We start from the raw sequence: 22,046 nt of genomic DNA, 5'->3' as shown, positions 1-22,046 counted from the left end.
ATAGTAAAACCGTTCTCAGTGCCATCTAAACTGCATATCTCTCTGATAGTAAAACCGTTCTCAGTGCCATCTAAACTGCATATCTCTCTGATAGTAAAACCATTCTCAGTGCCATCTAAACTGCATATCTCTCTGATAGTAAAACCATTCTCAGTGCCATCTAAACTGCATATCTCTCTGATAGTAAAACCATTCTCAGTGCCATCTAAACTGCATATCTCTCTGATAGTAAAACCGTTCTCAGTGCCATCTAAACTGCATATCTCTCTGATAGTAAAACCGTTCTCAGTGCCATCTAAACTGCATATCTCTCTGATAGTAAAACCATTCTCAGTGCCATCTAAACTGCATATCTCTCTGATAGTAAAACCATTCTCAGTGCCATCTAAACTGCATATCTCTCTGATAGTAAAACCGTTCTCAGTGCCATCTAAACTGCATATCTCTCTGATAGTAAAACCATTCTCAGTGCCATCTAAACTGCATATCTCTCTGATAGTAAAACCATTCTCAGTGCCATCTAAACTGCATATCTCTCTGATAGTAAAACCATTCTCAGTGCCATCTAAACTGCATATCTCTCTGATAGTAAAACCATTCTCAGTGCCATCTAAACTGCATATCTCTCTGATAGTAAAACCATTCTCAGTGCCGTCTAAACTGCATATCTCTCTGATAGTAAAACCGTTCTCAGTGCCATCTAAACTGCATATCTCTCTGATAGTAAAACCATTCTCAGTGCCATCTAAACTGCATATCTCTCTGATAGTAAAACCATTCTCAGTGCCATCTAAACTGCATATCTCTCTGATAGTAAAACCATTCTCAGTGCCATCTAAACTGCATATCTCTCTGATAGTAAAACCATTCTCAGTGCCATCTAAACTGCATATCTCTCTGATAGTAAAACCGTTCTCAGTGCCATCTAAACTGCATATCTCTCTGATAGTAAAACCATTCTCAGTGCCATCTAAACTGCATATCTCTCTGATAGTAAAAACAAAATGATTTCATAGATGCAGTCTGTGTAATAAAATCAGCTCTTGAGATTAAATCTAAGTACCTCCAAGTTTACTAAAGTGATCTGAAGGTCTTCAACTTTTTCTCGGAGTGCTACAGCAAGTACTTTCCTTTTCCCATCATAAGGTAGACAGACAGCAAATTGAGACATACACTGAGTGTACAAAACATTAGGAACACCTGTTCTTTCAATGACGTTGCCTGACCAGGTGAGTCCAGGTAAAAGCGATGATCTCTTATTGATGTCACTTGTTAAATCCACTTCAGTCAGTGTCGATGAAGGGGAGGAGACAGGTTAAAGAAGGATTTTTAAGCCTTGAGACATGGGTTGTGTATGTGTGCCATTCAGAGGGTGAATGGGCAAGACAAAAGTGCCTTCGAACGGGGTATGGTAGTAGGTGCCATGCATACCGGTTTGAGTGTCTCAAGAACTGCAACGCTGCTGGGTTTTTCACACTTAACAGTTTCCCGTGTTTATCAAGAATGGTCCACCACCCAAAGGACATCCATCCAAGCTGACACAACTGTGGGAAGCATTGGAGTCAGTATGAGCCAGCATTCCTGTGGAATGTTTTTGACAACTTGTAGAGTCCATGCTCTGACGAATTGACACTTATTTTTTTTATATATATTTTTTTAATGATTATACAAATAACACAGACCGAACAGGTAGAGGGCAAAACATACACAGATCCCCTACCAAGTCAAACCCACCCCAACCCCCCAATGCTCCAACAGAGTCCCACACTGAATTGAGGCTGTCCTGAGGGCAATACTATGAAGGTTTTCCTAATATTTTGTCCACTCAGACTCATAATATAATTTTGCATCTCTCCTTTTATGTTAATAACAACTGTTTGATTTGGGGTTGTTTTCTTGTTGTTTGCAGAAGCAGAAAGCGGTATGCCCTCTTCCTTATCTATCCCTCCAAACTTCCGCCCCACTCCACCACTTTAGAGCTGCTGACTCTGGGTTTAGGTTCCTAAGGATACTTTCCCAAACCCTATCTGAAAATGGGCCAATTTCTCACTCTATTTTTGATTGTCTTCCTTGTGCCTAATGCACTAACTTCTTTGCAGGCAGAGAGAGGATAGTTGAATTTGACTCGTTTGTTTACTTGTTGATTTGTCTGTGACGTTGTCGACGTGCCCAGGCTATCACCCTCTCCTCCATTCCTAACTCCTGTTTTGAGTTTCTTTCTGTCTCTCGCGTTGTCAGTCGTTCTGCTTAATTTCTCGCTCACTTCAGTTCTTTTTCAGTGTTTTCAGTTAGTCGTAACTGTGTGAATGTGACTGATTATTATTTTCTTCACGGTGTTTCTTTGTTTTAGTGTTATGTTCATCATCAAAACACTACTTCACATTTGTATAGTTTTTGATAGTTTCATCTCACATATCAGTGAAGAGACACACTGCTGATATCTGAACCCCAGAAGGGTTTTTTGATGGATAAGATTATTGTTGATTTGTTGCACATTTCGGTAATTATGGAATCGATGGATTGATTATATCTCATTGCAGCAAACAGAGTTTGACACAAACTCATGTTTTATTGATGATACCAACAGCATTTTGTTATGTCATGTCATATCTTAGTCAAGGCATGGGACCGTTAACTTTGGATAACTTAACATTTATCCAATGGAATTGCTCAATTTTATTCCACGTTTTCCATGGGTGCTGCTTCATACTTGTATTTCATCCCTTTCTTACTGTTGTGTCGTGTGTGTCCGTGTGTGAATAATGTGTCCTGTGTGTGTGAGAGTGTATGTGTGTATGTATACGTTGGTGTGTGTGTGTGCGTACGCTTGTGTAGTGTGTGTCTCATTCACCTTGTTCCCCCATACCTGTGCGTCTCCGAGTAGATGTTATCAAGTGAGGTCACTTCCTGTCAGTTTGGTGTTTACGAAACAATCCAACTGCACAGAAGTTACTGCAACAGTCTGCATCTACGTACCTGTCTCTTTATCTGTACTGCGGTGGCTATGCCTGATGTGTTTTACAAGTGTCCTACTCACGCTGTTTGCTAACGGCATGCTATAACACTCCATCACATGGGATGTGTGATGCTTACCTTGTTGCTCACAATATGAGGTTTTGATACAGTTTGGGCCTCTATGCATAATTGGAAGAAAATTACATTTTGTTATGTTTCTTTGTTATTAGATCTGAAATTGGTAAATTATGTGAAATCTCAGATTTGGGCAGCAATGTGTTTTTTTGTAGTGGCTTTATTATTTTTGGTCTCTAAACAGCATGTCAAACGGGAAGCCTGTTTTCTACTCTGGGGGCCATTCAATCTGATATAAAGCTCAATAGTGCAACTTTAAACTTAAGTTTAGCAAAATATCCTGTTGCTTTGCTGTCGCTATTGATTACAGCTTTATAATTGATCCAATCACCCCCTTATTGTTTAAAACTATGTTGTTCGTAGAGCCCAGAGGAAAGATTAGTCTGTAGTTTTCAGCTGCTCTCAGCTATTTTCTGAGCCTGCATGCACTTTTTACACATCTTGTTTATGTAGACAAGTGTTCTCAAATGTGTCAGTTTAGTACAACAAACTAAAAACGTACGTTTTATTTAACCTTTATTTAACTAGGCAAGTCAGTTAAGAACAAATTCTTATTTACAATGAAAGCCTAGAAACTGCCTTGTTCAGGGCCAGAACGACAGATTTTTACCTTGTCAGCTTGGGGATTCGATCTAGCAACCTTTCGGTTACTGGCCCAACGCTACCTGCCGCCCCAAATGCAGTAAATGATCAGTTAACTAAAGAGTTGGTCAAGTAAAATAAAGTAGTAGTAAATTAAAGGGTGAATAAAGTACAACCAGGTATTAGTAAGTCAGAGTTGAGCATAAACGTTCAGTAAAGTACAGTAAAGTATTAGTAAACACAGGATTGGGGAATTAAATCCTCGGTAAAGTATACTAAAGCCTTAGGAAAGTATAATAAAGCCTTAGTACAGTAAAGGGATTGAAAGTAAAGCCAAAGTAAACAGAAAGTAAAGTATTGGTAAAGTAAAGTATTCATAAAAGTAAACGATTTGTAAAGTATTAGTTCATTTAGTAAAGTGTTAGTATTTTCCCTTTCTTCTGGGCTCGGAGACCAGGGGTGTTGTCCCCTGACTGTTGGTCTGTGTGCTCCGTTTGTCAGTCTCTCAGTCTGCACTCCCATCATTGATGATTCCTACCCACAGGCAACCATTAATGAGCTGGGCGTGTGCGTGTGTGTCGTCCACTCTCGTCTCAGTCTAATTCAGGGGGAATGATACAGCCAGTCCGTAAAGGCACCCTACACACCTAAGCACCATTCAAATCTTCAATATCTTCTTTACTGTAGACATATGTTTGAGGATACAGTAAGGATCTATGGGGTTAGAGGGTTAGAGAGAATTTTGAATATGAATATCACTTATCCATTAGATAACATTAGATGGGCATTTTCCCTCAGCTACTTGGTTATTAAATACTTCACTCTAATTAATCAAAATGGACATGGATAATGTTAAAATAAATTGCATATCACATTTCTTAGCTGAAATACACTAAAGCAGCACTGTAGCAATATTATTTTACTATAACAATACTAGGTTACTATAGCAATACTAGGTTACTATAGCACTACTAGGTTACTATAGCAATACTAGGTTAATGTAACAGTACTAGTTTACTATAGCAGTACTAGTTTACTATAGCAATACTAGTTTAATATAGCAATACTAGTTTAATATAGTAATACTAGTTTACTATAGCAGTACTAGGTTACTATAACAAAACTAGTTTACTATAACACTACTAGTTTACTATAGTAGTACTATACTAGTTTACTATAGCAGTACTAGGTTACTATAACAAAACTAGTTTACTATAACACTACTAGTGTACTATAGTAATACTATACTAGTTTACTATAGCAATACTAGTTTAATATAGCAGTACTAGGTTACCGTAGCAAATCTAGTTTACTATAGCAATACTCGTTTTTATAACAAAACTAGTTTACTATAACACTACTAGTTTACTATAGTAATACTATACTCGTTTACTATAGCAATACTAGTTTAATATAGCACCACTAGTTTACTATAACACTTTTAGTTTTCTATAGCAATACTATACTAGTTTACTATAGCAATACTAGGTTACTATAGCAATATTAGTTTACATAGCAGTACTAGTTTACTATAGCAATACTAGTTTACTATAACACTACTAGGTTACTATAGCAATACTAGTTTACTATAACACTTCTAATTTACTATAGCAATATAGTTTAATATAGCAGTACTAGGTTAATATAGCAATACTAGTTTAATATGGCAATACTAGGTTACTATAGCAATACTATACCAGTTTACTATAGCAATACTAGTTTACTATAGCAGTACTAGGTTACTATATCAATACTAGGTTATTATAGCAATATGATAATACACTATATAACAACACTTATGCCTTTAGCAGATATTTCCTATTCCTCTGTAGTGTTAGTCCGAGAGGCTGTTCATTCCCTAGCATTCCACTGTCCATTACTAACAGTATCTAACTGTAGTGTAACATTCCACTGTCCAGTAATAACCCAGGTAACAGTATTTAACTGTAGTGTAACATTCCACTGTCCAGTAATAACCCAGGTAACAGTATCTAACTGTAGTGTAACATTCCACTGTCCAGTAATAACCCAGGTAACAGTATCTAACTGTAGTGTAACATTCCACTGTCCAGTAATAACCCAGGTAACAGTATTTAACTGTAGTGTAACATTCCACTGTCCAGTAATAACCCAGGTAACAGTATCTAACTGTAGTGTAACATTCCACTGTCCAGTAATAACCCAGGTAACAGTATCTAACTGTAGTGTAACATTCCACTGTCCAGTAATAACCCAGGTAACAGTATCTAACTGTAGTGTAACATTCCACTGTCCAGTAATAACCCAGGTAACAGTATCTAACTGTAGTGTAACATTCCACTGTCCAGTAATAACCCAGGTAACAGTATCTAACTGACTGCTGAGGCTGAAACCACTCCATAACAACAACAATTTGAATTATTTCTGACTCCCCCTTCACTCCTCCTACCTCTGCCCATACATCCACTCCAGAACCATGGTGAAAAAGAAAAATAATTCAAATTGACCAACCAACTCATGCTGTTGTGCATTCTGTCAATCTGTATGATTAGCCTCAGAGAAGGTGGCTAAACATGGAAACAAGGTGTTTTTCCACCACACTATACCACTTTAATAACCACCTCCATACAGTGGCCTGCTAGCCTAGACTGTAGAGCATTTATAAAACTTCCATTATAACTACTCTCCAAACGAAACAACTGGAGACTGCAGAAGCTGTGATTTCATTGACCAATCCGATCAGGCCTCTCTAGCTCGCTGGTCATTGTACTGCAGCTCCAGCCAGAGGGTTGATGATGTGTGTGTACCATTCCTCTTGATTAGCGCGTGAGTGTGACTCTAATGACCATAACAGCTTCTAAAGAGTGTGACGTCATCTATCTCCCACTACCCAGCATCCTCATCAACCCGGGGAACCACGTAAAGATGCAGGAAGGAACTCTGGGGTTCTTCATCGCCAGCGACGCCAAAGAAGTAAAGAGGTAATGGCTATCATCCCACCATCACGGACAAATACAGAAAAACGCCACAGGAAAAGTCCGTTTAAAGCCCTGCCTGGGTTTTCTGTCTTCATTCTCTTGGTGGCTAAAAGGCGATTAGGCATTAAACTTCTCGAAATATCTTGTTAAAAATAAAGGTTTCATTGGTAAAAGTAAAAGCCAGCTGGTAAAAACCAACTCACAGGTCAACCTGGTGAAATGGGTCAAACTCACAAGGTGAGCTGCAAACTGAGATGATAAATGTCTATGCTGCTGTTTTCTCCCCTCAGAGCATTTTTCTACTGCAAAGCTTGTCACGATGACATCACAGACCCCAAACGGATCAAAAAGTGTGGCTGCAAACGACGTGAGTACACCCACGCCCTGCCCACAACACAATCACTCACCCCTCTTATGACCCGCCTCTCCTCCCAACCTCTCCCCCACCTCCCACTGTCGCTGAATTAGGATTAGGATGTGCTATAATATGAATGATGTCACTGTTTCTCATAGGAATATCCTTTTACTGTGATAACTATATTTTTTGCTATAATACACTTTGAAATGGAAATTGCCCCAGTGATGACCTTGAGTCCCATTTGAAAGTGTATTAACTGTGATCACAACTCCTAAACCTTCATTGTGGTATAATCCAAAATGATATTATTTATTAAATCCAAAAGACGTACAGGCAACATTCTGCACATTTAGTTTGATTTATTAATTTCATGACTAAAATATGTAACCTGATCATGTTATGTATCATAATGATGAAACTAGTTAGAAGGGTGAACTGAAGTCTGGAGGAAGAAAGGGACCGAGATAGAGAGTTGTCAGTGTGCTAATGATGGAGTGAGTTTGAGTGACAGGGGTAGCTGAGCAGACGAGGGAGGCTGTCAGGTCACCATAGCGACTCTGTGATATGGGCAGAGGTATTGACCTCAGTCAGGTGAAAGAATAAATTAACCAATGGCTTTCCTCTGCTCAGGGTTCATGGGGTCAGACAACCACATACCCTATTGGTCAAACCATACAGAATCAGAACTCCGTAATGGTCCAGGCATACTACCATAAACTTCTGCCAGCGGGGGAGGACTTGGAATAAGACCCTTTTTCTCAACCTGTACTATTGATCAGACTGGGAATTACAGAATGTTTACCAGGGTTGGGCTCAATTGCTTTTCAATTTAGGAAGTAAACTCATTGAGGAAAATAATATACAGTTAGTCGTATTTTCAGTCTACTTCCTGAATAGGCTGAATTGAAAGCATTAAGGGCCTTATTACTACCTGACCTACATGGGCCCTTGTCCCAACATGTTAAATAGTTCCACCTCCTGCAGTCTCCATACATCTAGAAAGGTCAGCGACAATTACAGTAAGCAGCCTACGCCCAAACAAACACACAATCTCCACTGTCCTTTCCCTTTGTCTGTGTCATCTCACTTATTCAGACTAAAGACCTGCTAGTTTGTCAGGTAGAGAGAACCAGAGACCTGTATTGTCTCATAAGGCCAAACTGAGGCAAGCTGAGCTGTACTGGGCTGGCCTGGTTACACATCCACCACAGTTTCTGCAACCATGCTGGAAGGGACAATGTGAAAATATATATCTGAGCCAGCACTGTACAGTTTGGGTTGGCCCTATAGTGTGAATCAGGCATTGGTCCAATATATTTACTGTACCTGAAACGAGACAGTTCTATTCTAGATTATTTTAGTTTCTGTGTGTCTGTCTGATTTAATGTTGTATTACCAACAGAAGGGCCACATTTAGAGAGATGACAGTTCCATTACTAGAATGAATGTTTGTCTTCTTTTAGTTCTGTTTTGTTTCTGTTGTTGTTTGTTTTGTCCAGGTTTTTATGACCATTGACATGTTGTTGATGTTATTTCCTTCCCCTGCTGCCGGTGGGAAACACCACTACTTTATTTAACCACTCTATGGTAGTGATTTACTGTGAGTAAAAAAACACGGGTTCCCTCCTAACCAGAGTGCAGTGCGAGTGTCTCTTCTCTTTCTCTGCCAGCAGTATTCTATGTTGCATGTTACCGGTGTCACGTTTGCATCCTTCTACCCGCCTCTCATCTTTACACTGTCCTGCCTCAGACCAGACGTGAATTTAGCAGAACCCAAACTCACACCTACATCTGATTGTCTAGTCTGTCTCCTCATACGCTCATAGTCTAGCCCGACCTCTATCTCCCTTAATATGACAGTGATTTTATTATAGGAGAAGTGCATGAACTCTCTTTGACATTTTTGCCTCAAGATCTGTATTAGAAACCCAATCCTACGCCTTGTGTCTTCAGCTCTCCATGAGTCCTCCTTACCCTCTCTCTAATGACACGCACTGAGGAAGTTGAAAATGGAATGTGGTGACAATCTGAAATGTCAAACGCAGATTGATATTGGTAATGCTAGTCATGGATTTAAGAGAGACACGACATCAGGAGGGGGGAGACAGAAAAAAATAAAACCATTTAGATTCAAATGAATCTTCTCACTCTGAGGCTATTTTGTACCCTGCTGTATTTTCAGAAAGGCGTAAAGTGTTCTTGTGGGAGGTTCTGGAAATGATTCAGCTTAGCAAGCAATGTCCCAAAACACAATCAAAACAATCTGGTTGTACCCCCCTCACCCTCCCCACCCCCAATGCTTCTAGTTCCCCTCCCCACCCCCAATGCTTCTAGTTCCCCTCCCCACCCCCAATGCTTCTAGTTCCCCTCCCCACCCCCAATGCTTCTAGTTCCCCTCCCCACCCCCAATGCTTCTAGTTCCCCTCCCCACCCCCAATGCTTCTAGTTCCCCTCCCCACCCCCAATGCTTCTAGTTCCCCTCCCCACCCCCAATGCTTCTAGTCCCTCTCGCCGCTCCCCAGTTCTCTGGTACTCTGCCCAGCTCCAATCGTACCACTACCCAGAGTTCACCAGTGCATTAAGAATTGAAATATTGTCGCCCCCAGCCCCACTGCAATTCATTTCAATTCTAGATGGTCATCAGGCCCTTTTTTACTCGCTGTCATCAGTGCCCTGAGTGAAAGAAAACTGCTTTACGAGACAGTGCTTTAACTGTACTGCGTGCTTCATTGCTGTACTGCTAGTTGGCCACTAGGTGGCGATGTCTTGCCACAGTCCTGAATGTAGCCTTATCGAAGGAAACTGACACTGAGGTCCTCAGAAACCTATTCAGCAAGAATATTATGAGCAACAGGGTGTGTTTCAGTCATAGACACATAATTACTAGAATGGTAAAAAAAAAGAAAGGCCCTTAGACCACTGTAATTGATCTGGAACACTCATGGGAATACAGAGTATGGCCCCCGGTCCACCCATCACCGACCCATTGATTTTAATGGAATGACTGTTCTGGTAATACTATTTCTATGGTTACAGTAAACAGTGAAAGGGATAATTTCATTAACCCTTGGCTGTGTTTTATGGTGTTTGGTGTTTTGGTTTGGTTGAGATGTGTCTGAACACAAAGTGAGTATTTCGAGGAAAAACTGTTCTTTGTGTTACGCATTCCTCTATTTACATTTGTGCTTTGCAACATGATACAATAACTGGATAAAAATGGCTTTAGTTTATAAAAAAAACAACATTTTATATAAGTATCCATATGTGATTAAGTTTGATTTACTATTCAAAGTCAACATGGCTCATCACATTCTTGCTAAATAGGGTTGTCTTTCACTTTAGAGGACCAGTGACCATAAGTATGAGTTCCATTAGGACATCCTTCTCACTGTTGATATTCAACTTAACTTCTGTCTTTGTATGTTTTGTCTGGTGGAATGTTGAATGTGACATATGAAAACAAACTTTTATTTCCAGAACCACACACAAAACAAACTGACAGTGTAGTGGTGTGTGTGTGTGTGTGTGTGTTAGCAATCACCTTTCTTTGACAAAATGTACACAGACAGTCATGTTCATGTTGACTCTTGTGGTGAAGAATGTCCTAAAAGGGACACCATAGTCCATACTAGTAGGCTAGATCAGGGTAAAGGGTATGTGTGAAGTCATTTGTGTCAAAAACATTGTCATGTTGTGTCATGTTCGCCATCTCCCCCTCCCATCTCTCGCTAACCAAAATTACCACGACACGTACTGTGTTCAACTGAATACCCACCTAGAAAAAAACTCAGAAGTAAAATTCAGAGTTCAGCATGAAAACGAACAAATAATATATTTCAGCATGAAATGACACTCACTGCTCGCGTCTGGCACGCCTCCAAACTGTTTCTGCTCTGTAAACAGTTACCCCACTCCACACCCTTTAATCGCTATGATCTCTCTATGCATGCTTATGAATGTTTATAAAGCACTTGTGCATGCTGTTTATAGGACACACAGACCCTGATGGGGCCAGGCCTCGCTCTCCATTCTCTCTCTGGCTACAAACTCTCCTAGTCACATGTGGTTAAAACAGTAAAGGTAATCGTATAGTTCTCCCCAGAAAGAGGGAGAGAGTGCGTTTCTGTGATCGTGTTAGTGAGTTGGCATCCTGGCACAGAGAGAATGGGAACCAGGGACTGTTGTCTGTCGCTGAACCAGAGCCACAGCAATCTAGAACCGCTGCTCTGAGGGGCTTTCACTACCTACCTCTCCTCCTGGGGTTAAGATCTTAACACATATACACAAATACACACACCACACACACACACACACACACACACACACACACACACACACACACACACACACACACACACACACACACACACACACACACACACACACACACACACACACACACGCTTCAAATGTGTGATATACATCATGTACATGCACAGTAACGTGTAAATACATTGCATTCAGAAAGTATTCAGACCCCTTGAGTTTTTCCACATTTTGTTATGTTACAGCCTTATTCTAAAATGGATTTTAATCCTTGTCAATCTACACACAATATACCCTATAATGACAAAGCAAAAATAAATAAATAACATGCCTTATTTTCTTAAGTATTCAGACCCTTTGCCATGAGACTCGAAATTCAGCTCAGGTGCATCCAGTTTCCATTGATCATCCTTGAGATGATTCTACAAATTGTTTGGAGTCCACCTGTGGTAAATTCAATTGATTGGACATGATTTGGAAAAGCACACACCTGTCAAAGCAAAAACCAAGCCATGAGGTAGAAGGAATTGTCCGTAGAGCTCCGAGACAGGATTGTGTTAAAGAAACAGATTTGGGGAAGGGTACCAATTTTTTTTTCAGCATTGAAGGTCTCCAAGAACACAGTGGTATATACCCTTATTAACTTAAGAAGTTTGGAACCACCAGACTCTTCCTAGAGCTGGCCGCCCGGACAAACTGAGCAATCGTGGGAGAAGGGCCTTGGTCAGGGAGGTGACCAAGAACCGAATGGTCACTCTGACAGAGCTCCGGAGTTACTCTGTGGAGATGGGAAAACCTTCCAGAAGGAAAACCATCTCTGCAGCACTCCACACATCAGGCCTTTATGGTAGAGTGGCCAGACAGAAGCCGCCACTCAGTAAAAGGCATATGACAGCCCGCTTGGATTCTCTGGTCTGATGAAACCAAGATTGAACTGTTTGGCCTGAATACCAAGCGTCACATCTGGAGGAAACCTGGCACCATCTCTACGGTGATGCATGGTGGTGGCAGCATCATGCTTTGGGGATGTTTTTCAGCGGCAGGGACTTGGAGACTAGTCAGGATCGAGGGAAAGATGAACGGAGCAAAGTACTGAGAGATAATTGATGAAAACCTGCTCCAGAGCGATCAGGACCTCAGACTGGGGCAAAGGTTCACCTTCCAACAGGACAACGACCCTAGGCACACGGCCAAGACAACACAGGAGTGGCTTCGGGACAAGTCTCTGAATGTTCTTGAGTGGCCCAGCCAGAGCCCAGACTTGAACCCGATCTAACATCTCTGGAGAGACCTGAAAATAGCTGTGCAGCGACGCTCCCCATCCCACCTGACAGAGCTTGAGAGAATCTGCAGAAAAGAATGGGGGAAACTCCCCAAATACAGGTGTGCCAAGTTTGTAGCGTCATACCCAAGAAGACGCAAGGTTGGAATCGCTGCCAAAGGTATTTAAACAAAGTACTGAGTAAAGGTTCTGAATACTTGATATTTTTTTATTTATTTTTATAAATTAGCAAACATGTCAATTTTTATTATTTTTATGTGTTTATTTAACTAGACAAGTCAGTTAAGAACAAATTCTTATTTACAATGACGGCCTAGGAACAGTGGATTGACTGCCTTGTTCAGGGGCAGAACAACAGATTTTTACCTTGTCAGCTCGGGGAATCGATCTAGCAACCTTTCAGTTACTGGCCTGACGCTCTAACCATGTAACGCCCTGGCCATAGAGAGGGGTTTTTTGTTCTTTATTTTGGTTAGGCCAGGGTGTTACATTGGGCGTTCTATGTTCTTTTTCTATGTTTTTTTGTATTTCTTTGTTTTGGGCCATGTGTGGCTCCCAATCAGGCACAGCTGTAGTTCGTTGTTGTTGATTGGGAGTCACACATAAGGAGCATGTTTTTCCTTTGGGTTTTGTGGGTAATTGTTTCTGTTAGTGTTTGCACCTGACAGGACTGGTTGGCTGTCAGTTTTCTTGTTTTTTGTATAGTGTTCACGTTGTTCTATTAAAACACTAATGATGAACACATCCTCCGCTGCGTATTGTTCCACCTTTTCTGACGATGACTTCTCTGTTTCATCTGACGACGAAGACAGCCGTTACAAACCACTAGGCTACCTGCCGCCCCTCTACAGACAATTCCTTTGTTGCTTTGTCATTATGGGGTATTGTGTGTAGATTGATGAGGGATTAAAACATTTTTTTACATTTTAGAATAAGGCTGTAAGGTAACAAAATGTGGAAAAAGTCAAGGCATCTGAATACTTTCCTAATGCACTGTACATGCACACCACTCTCAAGCCTCTCTGGAGGAGTGCTGCTGTAGTGAAACTCTTGTCCTGCTAGCATGGAATGGCCTGGCCAGTCTAGCCAGTAGATTAGTGTGATGAATCCTTGACCACGGCTGCTGCAGCTGCATGAGGGGATACAGGTACGTGATCCACACCTTTAGCCGGACGGATAGAGGATGTTATGATCTGTTATGTTCTGAATGAAACATTATATGTCTGTATGAGGTTTGCTGCTGAAGACATTGTCCATGCTACTCTCTGGCCCTGAATGACCCCCCCCCCCCCCCCCCCAATTCCCCTCTATCCCCTCCTCCCTTTACCCCACTGTCATATTTGCCTTTCTACCTGTTATGGCATTTTCAGCCTTAGGACACAGCTTGACCCTTGACCCTGAGACCATTTTGACTAGCCAAATTGGACTACAGCTTTCAAATTGTTAAAAAGTTTATTGATCAAAAAAAGACTTTGGGATGAAATTGAAAGAACTTCATTTGACCATGGTAATATATTGCACACAATTCTCACTGCAGTTTGGCACTCTTGCTGTATATGAAGCACCCTAATATTTTAGGCAGGGGTTGGATCCAAAATTATTTTCCGATCATTTTGTTTGTCAAATCAACATAGTTTTTACATTTATCTCATTAATTTACTCCACCAATTATCAAGGATAGAGAAGCTACAGAACAGGTAGATGTTTACATGTTTCATTGGTCATATAAATGCAGGTGCGACTGAAATTTCAATGGTGGGGAGAGAGCGAGAAAGATGGGTGGACATAAAGGGGGCTTGGCTTGAAGCGCTAAACATCATGACGTGAATTGTAATGTGTTTAGTTTATTACTAGCATCAGAACTTCACTGATAACAGAATTATATACTAGACATGAAAACAATTTTCGGAATAAAAATAACACTTCTCAAGATTTAAAAATAATGGTTCTGTTCCGGAATACTAGAGATGACTTTCGTTTTCGGTTCTGTTTCTGTTCCTTGAAAATTGTTGGTCTTTTATGGTTTATTTTGTGTTTCCTGAACCGGTTCCAACCCCTGATTGTAGGTGCCCTTTACTGGTCTTTTTTTGGGGCTCAAGCCTGCGTGAGCTGGCATCTAAGGCTTTGCATTTATTATCTTATTGTCTCCTTTATGGAGTAACCTTCTGGCTTCCCTGGATGACTATTTCACCTTTTGCCATTAACCTGCTGCTTTTCCTCTTCCTCTCATCCCAAAACATGACTGTAGCCAAGATGTCCGCCTACAAACAAATGAAACTGGCATGTTGTTTTGATTGCGGCCGTTCAGAGCGAGACTGCTCTTGCATGTCAGGCAGTGTACATAGTAACATGGACACCCTACAGAGGGCCTACCCACTCTCCTCTGTCTCTGTTCATGATTGCGCAACCACTTTACGTGCCTGTAAGTTACACCGCCCAACACATGCTGTTACATGTCTATTCTGTGTGTGTACCATGTAACTTTGTGCTTCATCCGTAACGTTGTCCATGGGGCGTGCTTCCATAGTTGCTGTTGCGCTGTCTAATGCTTTTTTAAATGTATTTGTGATGATTGTTTTTTGATTTTGAGTAGTATTTATTATGATATTTTCTGTGGGTTGTATTGGGTGGCAGTGACGGTGTTGCTTTGTGGTGCTGCTCTACTGTAGCTGTTAGCTCTGTGGCTAGCACCTGCTACATCCGTCAACCACTCGTGTGGATACTGCTATTAGACAGTTGGTGTTTGGTGTGTTATATTCTTTCTAATACTGTATATTATCTATAATTATGATGAAGAAAAATGTGACTTTGTTGAAGGGATGATGTATTTCTGTTTATTTGTGTTGTTGTTGTTGTTTTGTCTTGCTTTGTTTATGAAGGCATCACAAGCCTTTAGAGGAACCTTCTTGCTAACTGTGTTTCTGTTCTGTTCCTGATCATTTTATTTCACGCACACAGGACTGACTTGTGCAGGGACGAGAGCCATGTTCATCAACTGATATTCATATATAATATGTAGCATATCCAGTGGGCTTTATCTTACTACTAAACAAGATGACATCATCATACACAACGGGAAGCCAATGACGGCAATGGCAAAAGAGGAGAGTTTTCATTCAAAAAAAAAAAAAAGTACAGTGACTGTTGAATTTTTAAGAATCCGAAAGTATATTTTTATTCCATTGTTTGCTAGCTGGTCAGCTAGCACACGCTCATTGACCACCATTGAAAACATTGCAAACGCTAGTTAACTAGCTAGCCAGTTAATATAACTTGTATTCTCCATATGTATACTACCGGTCAAAAGTATTAGAACACCTACTCATAGAATAATAGTGAAGACATCAAAACTATGGAATAACACATATTGAATCATGTAGTAACCCACATTTTTTTAAACAAATCAAAATATATTTTATATTTGAGATTTTTCAAAGTAGCCACCCTTTGCCTTGACGACAGCTTTGCACACTCTTGGCATTCTCTCAACCAGCTTCACCTGGAATGCATTTCCAACAGTCTTGAAGGAGTTCCCACATATGCTGAGCACTTGTTGGCTGCTTTTCCTTCACTCTGCAGTCCAACTCATCCCAAACCATCTCAATTTGGTTGAGGTCAGGGGATTGGGGAGGCCAGGTCATCTGATGCAGCACTCCATCACTCTCCTTCTTGGTAAAATAACCCTTACACAGCCAGGAGGTGTGTTGGGTCATTGTCCTGTTGAAAAACAAATTATAGTCCCACTAAGCCCAAACCAGATGAGATGGCGTATCGCTGCAGAATGCTGTGGTAGCTATGCTGGGCAAGTGTGCCTTGAATTCTAAATAAATCGCAGACAGTGTCACCAGCAAAGCACTCCCATACCATCACATCTCCTCCAACATGCTTTACGATGGGAAATACACATGTGGAGATCATCCGTTCATCCATACCATATCTCACGAAGACACGGCGGTTGGAACCAAAAATCTCCAACTTGGACTCCAGACAAAAGGACAAATTTCCACTGGTCTAATGTTCATTGCTCGTGTTTCTTGGCCCAAGCAAGTCTCTTCTTCTTATTGGTGTCCTTTAGTATTGGTTTCATGCAGCAATTCGACCATGAAGGCCTGATTTACGTGGTCTCCTCTGAACTGTTGATGTTGAGATGTGTCTGTTTCTTGAACTCAGAGGATAAGTTAATTAGAGGCTGGTAACTCTAATAAACTTAACCTCTGCAGCAGAGGTAACTCTGCGTCTTACATTCCTGTGGCGGTCCTCATGAGAGCCAGTTTCATCATAGCGCTTGATGGTTTTTGCGACTGCACTTGAAGAAACTTTCAAAGGTCTTGAAATTTTCCGTATTGACTGACCTTCATGTCTTAAAGTAATGATGGACTGTCATTTCTCTTTGCTTATTTGAGCTGTTCTTACCATAATATGAACTTAGCCCTATTTGGTAAAAAACATCTTCTGTATACCCCCCTACCTTGTCACAACACAACTGATTGCCTCAAATGCATTAAGAAGGAAAGAAATTCCACATATACATTTTTAACAAGGCACACCTGTTAATTGAAATGTATTCCAGGTGACTACCTCGTGAAGCTGGTTGAGAGAATGCCAAGAGTGTGCCAAGCTTTCAAGGCAAAGGGCTATTTGAAGAATCTCAAATATAAAACTTTTTTGGTTACTACATGATTCCATATGTGTGATGTCTTCACTATTATTCAACAATGTGGAAAATAGTAAAAATAAAGAAAAGCCCTTGAATGAGTAGGAGTTCTAAAACTGTTGACCGGTAGTACATATTAACTAGCTTAGGAGTATAACTCACATCTGCTTTTGACATCAGGATACGATTTGAGTACTGGTTATCTCCAAAATTGGTTAGTAGCTTTGACTGTATGTTGAGAGTTCATTCAGAGCCTGTTGCTAGCCACCGTACAAACTTAATTTTACCAGGTTTCCATGAAGCAATTCTAATGACAGTCCACCACAACATACCAGAGAGTTTTCTGATTAGCAAGGGGTAGGTAGTCTGTGTTTAAAAAAACACAGTTTGAGATCGTTGTGGGTTTTCTCCATTGGTGTCCATGGGAAATTGGACTTCCCAGGAAAACCAGGGGGGTGGGTCTTAGCGATTTATTGGCTCTTCACAATATCACACCCTCTTTTGTGGCCACGCCCTGTTGCGTATGATGCAATTTTGCTGACTGTACCTTTAAAGTTTCTCAGTGTTTACATCCTCATTGCCAGACTTCCACCACGTTTCTCTTCAAGGTTCTCACCGTGGCTTATTACATGATTATATGTGATTATAGGACTCTTGTCTGAGTATTGTGGTATGTAGTTGTTGATTGTGTATCTCTCTTCATTATTATAGGAAATGGGTTAATCTTCCAATGAGAAAACAATGAATATGATGAGTGTTTAGTTCTTTGCATATACTTTTCCAGTTACCTTCTGATTGTGACCCTCAGCCATGTTACTCATCCAGCCCCAACCAGCCAACAGATAGGGATTGAGGGAGCTAGCTACTCCACACGATTAATAGAAAGAACTCCTGCTCTCTTTTCCCAGACTTGATCTTTGTCCCATCAAATGACTTCCTCCTCTTCCTCAGTAATTAGGAACCCAGGAAAACATGTTCCGTTTCCTTAAAGGGATAGGTCACTGTTTTAAATTGTAGCTTATTTGACATTTACCAAGGGTGTTGTTCTTTCATCCAAATTTTTACGTGTGTTAGTTGGTTATTTGGCAACATCCAGATTGCTAGTGGAAACAGATTAAACCAGTGAGCAGTGCATTCAAAAGCGTGGGAACTTAGCCCTCTGTTGCTCCTCTATTCCCATCTGATTTCCTCCTCAGCATTCTCCCACCATCTGTGAGTGAGCTCAGATTAGATTAGTGTCAACCGGCTGATGTTGAGTTTGGTTTTTCCTCTTGTAGGTTGGTGGGCCACTACTCTCCGTCTGCACCTATAGCTGGCCATTAGGGAAGTTACTGATCTCTCTCCTCCGTCAGCCCCTCCTAGGATTTCAGGGAATCTTCCTGCCTTGGATTTCTTCTTGTTCTCTTTGAAGGGGAAATCTGCACTTGCTTCAACCATTTTTGGACTTATAAATTAATGATATGTACCCATTGATTCTTGAAGAATATAACTTACCTCATGAGTTTAGTTCAACTCTCGGCCACCATCAGCTCCGTCTATGAATTTGCAAGTGGTTACATTTCTCCAGCCCCATCCCTCAGCTTTTTATCAAAAGGGGTGAAAACGCTTTGTTATTGTTTCAACCGCAGATTTCCCCGTTTTACTCTGGAGAGAGAGAATAGGGTTGCAATGTCTGTTAGGGATCGCAATCATTGGATTTTCTCTCTGTCTTTATATCTGTATTTCAGAGTGGATAGGATGTCTCTGATAGGATGTCTCTGATCACGACTTCATTCACATCTGAAATGGATTTTCCTCTCTGGATAACTGGTTTCTTTTTGGATAGTGTTTTCTTATTTATTTACTATATCTGCGAGGCACTTCACGCCATATGTTATTAACATGTTACATTTTGACCACACGTTATGCAGAGTTGTTTGCCAATTGAAATATACATGAACGGGGAAATAGTAGACATGTGAAACGCATAGCTGTGTCTAAATCTGAAGTGGTTGTGCTTCTTCCTTAGTAAGAGAAGTGATTCAGCTAGAAGGGGAGCCTTGTGGAGGTCATCTTTTGGACACACTGTTTTTGATCTCTCAGGGTATTGTTTGTCCCAGCTTACACTTTTTCTGGGGACCATCTGGGGTTCGGGCCTGGAGTGAGGCCTGGAGACTGGGCCCGGAGGCTGGGCCCGGAGGCTGAGCCTGGACCTGCTGGGGCTGGGGCAGGGGTTAGGGTCAGGAGAAGGGGTTTGGACCTGGAGCTGGGTCTGTGTGCTGTGAGCAAGTCTGGGTCTTACTTACGGTTGAAGGGAGGTGTGTATGTGTGTATGTGTGTATGTATGTATGTGTGTGTGTGTGTGTGTGTGTGTGTGTGTGTGTGTGTGTGTGTGTGTGTGTGTGTGTGTGTGTGTGTGTGTGTGTGTGTGTGTGTGTGTGTGTGTGTGTGTGTGTGTGTGTGTGTGTGTGTGTGTGTGTGTGTGTGTGTGTGTCAGCAGCAGGCGTTCCTTATCCAGCCTGACGTGGAAATTATGTTTGCATTTTCATTTCTCTGGCCCTGCTGGTGCATCACCGAAACCTGCTCTGACAGCTCCTGTCCACCAGGCAAGCTTGGTTCCCCCCTCTCCCAACCGTGTTCCTCTGTCGCGCTACCCCTCAGACGCTAGCCGGTTAGCCTGCCGCCTCTGCGGACGCGGGCAGATCGATAGCGACAGATGCCAGAGCCAGCGAGGGTCCCTGTTTGAGGGTGTGTGTCACAGGGCAGCCCTGGGCCTTCACTGTGACCTTTACTGTTGAAGACAGAACAGAGCAGGGAGGGATAATATAGCTAGCTAGCTCACTGTCTGACTCATCCCAAATAGGACCCTATTCCCAATATAATAGGACTCTATTCCCTCTATAATAGCACCCTATTCCCTATATAATAGCACCCTATTCCCTATATAATAGCACCCTATTCCCTATATAAAAGCACCCTATTCCCTATATAGTAGCACCTTATTCCCTGTATAATAGCGCCCTATTCCCTATATAATAGCACCCTATATAATAGCACCCTTTTCCCTATATAATAGCACTCTATTTCCTATATAATTGGACCCTATTCCCTATAATAGCACCCTATTCCCTATTTAATAGGACCATATTCCCTATATAATAGGACCCTATTCCTTATATAAAACCACCCTATTCCTTATATAGCGCCCTATTGCTTGAGCTCCTGAGTGGCGCACTGGTCCAAGGCACTGCATCTCAGCGTAAGAGGCGTCACTACAGTCCCTGGTTTGATTCCAGGCTGTATCATATCCAGCCGTGATTGGGAATCCCATAGGGTGGCACACAATTGGCCCAGCGTCGTCCTGGTTTGGCCGGGGTAGGCCGTCATTATAAATAAGAATTTGTTCTTAACTGACTTGCCTAGTTAAATAAAGGTTAAATAAAAAGAAATATAGTAGGACCTTATTCCTTATATATTACGCATTACTTTAGGCCAGAGCCCTCTCTTGTATCCTTCATACAAATAACTATATCCAATTTCTCTCTTGTATTCCTCTTTGAACTGTGAAATAGCCGACTCAAACGGCTGACTCAGAATGACACAGTGGCCGTGTTTGAATACCCATACTAGTGTACTACATTCTTAAACTGCATACAATGTACTCATCATCACATTCTATTTAGCACGTACTGTTTAGTAAAAAGTATGCAGTATGCCACGGCCGCAACGCAGTAGAGGCTCCTGATTGACTGAATAGAATAGGAATTGAGTTATAGGCCTACTCAGGCTGGTTGTAGCCAGACTATCACATTCTACCTAATGGAGTTATAGGCCTACTCAGGCTGGTTGTAGCCAGACTATCACATTCTACCTAATGGAGTTATTGGTCTACTCAGGCTGGTTGTAGCCAGACTATCACATTCTACCTAATGGAGTTATTGGTCTACTCAGGCTGGTTGTAGCCAGACTATCACATTCTACCTAATGGAGTTATAGGCCTACTCAGGCTGGTTGTAGCCAGACTATCACATTCACGCTATACTGTAGCCCATATAGCCAACCTATGATATTTAAAAAGGTCTAAAGACAGAAACAGAACATTTGGTTCCATTTCAACATATTTATTAGTGAAACCAAAGTGCTGTAACATTTATAAGTTAACTCAAATAGCCAAGTACACATGCCAACACTTTCAAATGTTCAAATCTAGAGCACAGAAAAATGTGGACAGGCAGGCGCATCGCAAATTCAGAACCGCTGGACAGCAACATAATAAACTAAAGCACTGATCATTGGGAAAGAGATCAGAATGACTGCTATGGCTTGATCCATCAATTAAATAATAAAAAGGTAGCCTAAAAAACTAAAACAATCCATATGTTCAAATCAAAAGGCCTGATTTACATGACATCAATAACGCACACAGCCACATCCCGAATCCCCGGTGCCGACACATTCAGAAATCAAAAGATGGTTTAGTATTTTGTTTAAAAGCTCTGACAAAAACCAAGAGAACACAAAACACTTTTCAAAGAGGTAACATAAATCCACTTTGGGGGCTACATGTTTTCAAAGATGTAGCCTATGATGCGATACTGGTGATCATTTTAAGGAGAACAAAAACGACTTAGCCTACATTTAAACACCACCGCAGAAGATTCAATACTTGGCATCTTCCCAATTAAGTAGCCTAGTTTAGTTGTTTGGCTACTTGAAGAGAACTAGGGCCTGTCACTCGCACCTCTTCCAATGCATTGTGGAATAGTGCACATCAAATTCTACTGATTTAGGAGCTGAAATTAGTATAACATCCTGGCATTTAAACCGTGCTTGATTTTTGAAAATTCAGATCCTGCTGAGAAGGCATCATGCATGATT

General features: G+C 41.2%; 1 protein-coding gene across 5 annotated transcripts in view; it reads left to right on the top strand.

The window, feature by feature from the left end:
- LOC106577193 (calcium-activated potassium channel subunit alpha-1a) overlaps positions 1 to 22,046 on the top strand; it is a 390,133-nt gene that overhangs the window by 313,056 nt on the left and 55,031 nt on the right. For 4 of the 5 annotated variants that reach the window (XM_082964882.1, XM_082964880.1, XM_082964881.1 and 1 more), the window contains exons 17-18: positions 6,546 to 6,632; positions 6,920 to 6,996. In XM_082964882.1, the coding sequence (XP_082821008.1) occupies positions 6,546 to 6,632; positions 6,920 to 6,996 (164 nt within the window). Of the gene's footprint in view, positions 1 to 6,545; positions 6,633 to 6,919; positions 6,997 to 14,783; positions 14,958 to 22,046 lie in introns of all 5 variants that reach the window. The other variant, XM_082964883.1, reaches the window with a different exon arrangement.

Source organism: Salmo salar, chromosome 18, assembly GCF_965601325.2.
Source record: "Salmo salar chromosome 18, fSalSal1, whole genome shotgun sequence".
Lineage (NCBI taxonomy): Eukaryota > Metazoa > Chordata > Actinopteri > Salmoniformes > Salmonidae > Salmo > Salmo salar.
This window is presented reverse-complemented; position numbering and strand designations above follow the sequence as displayed.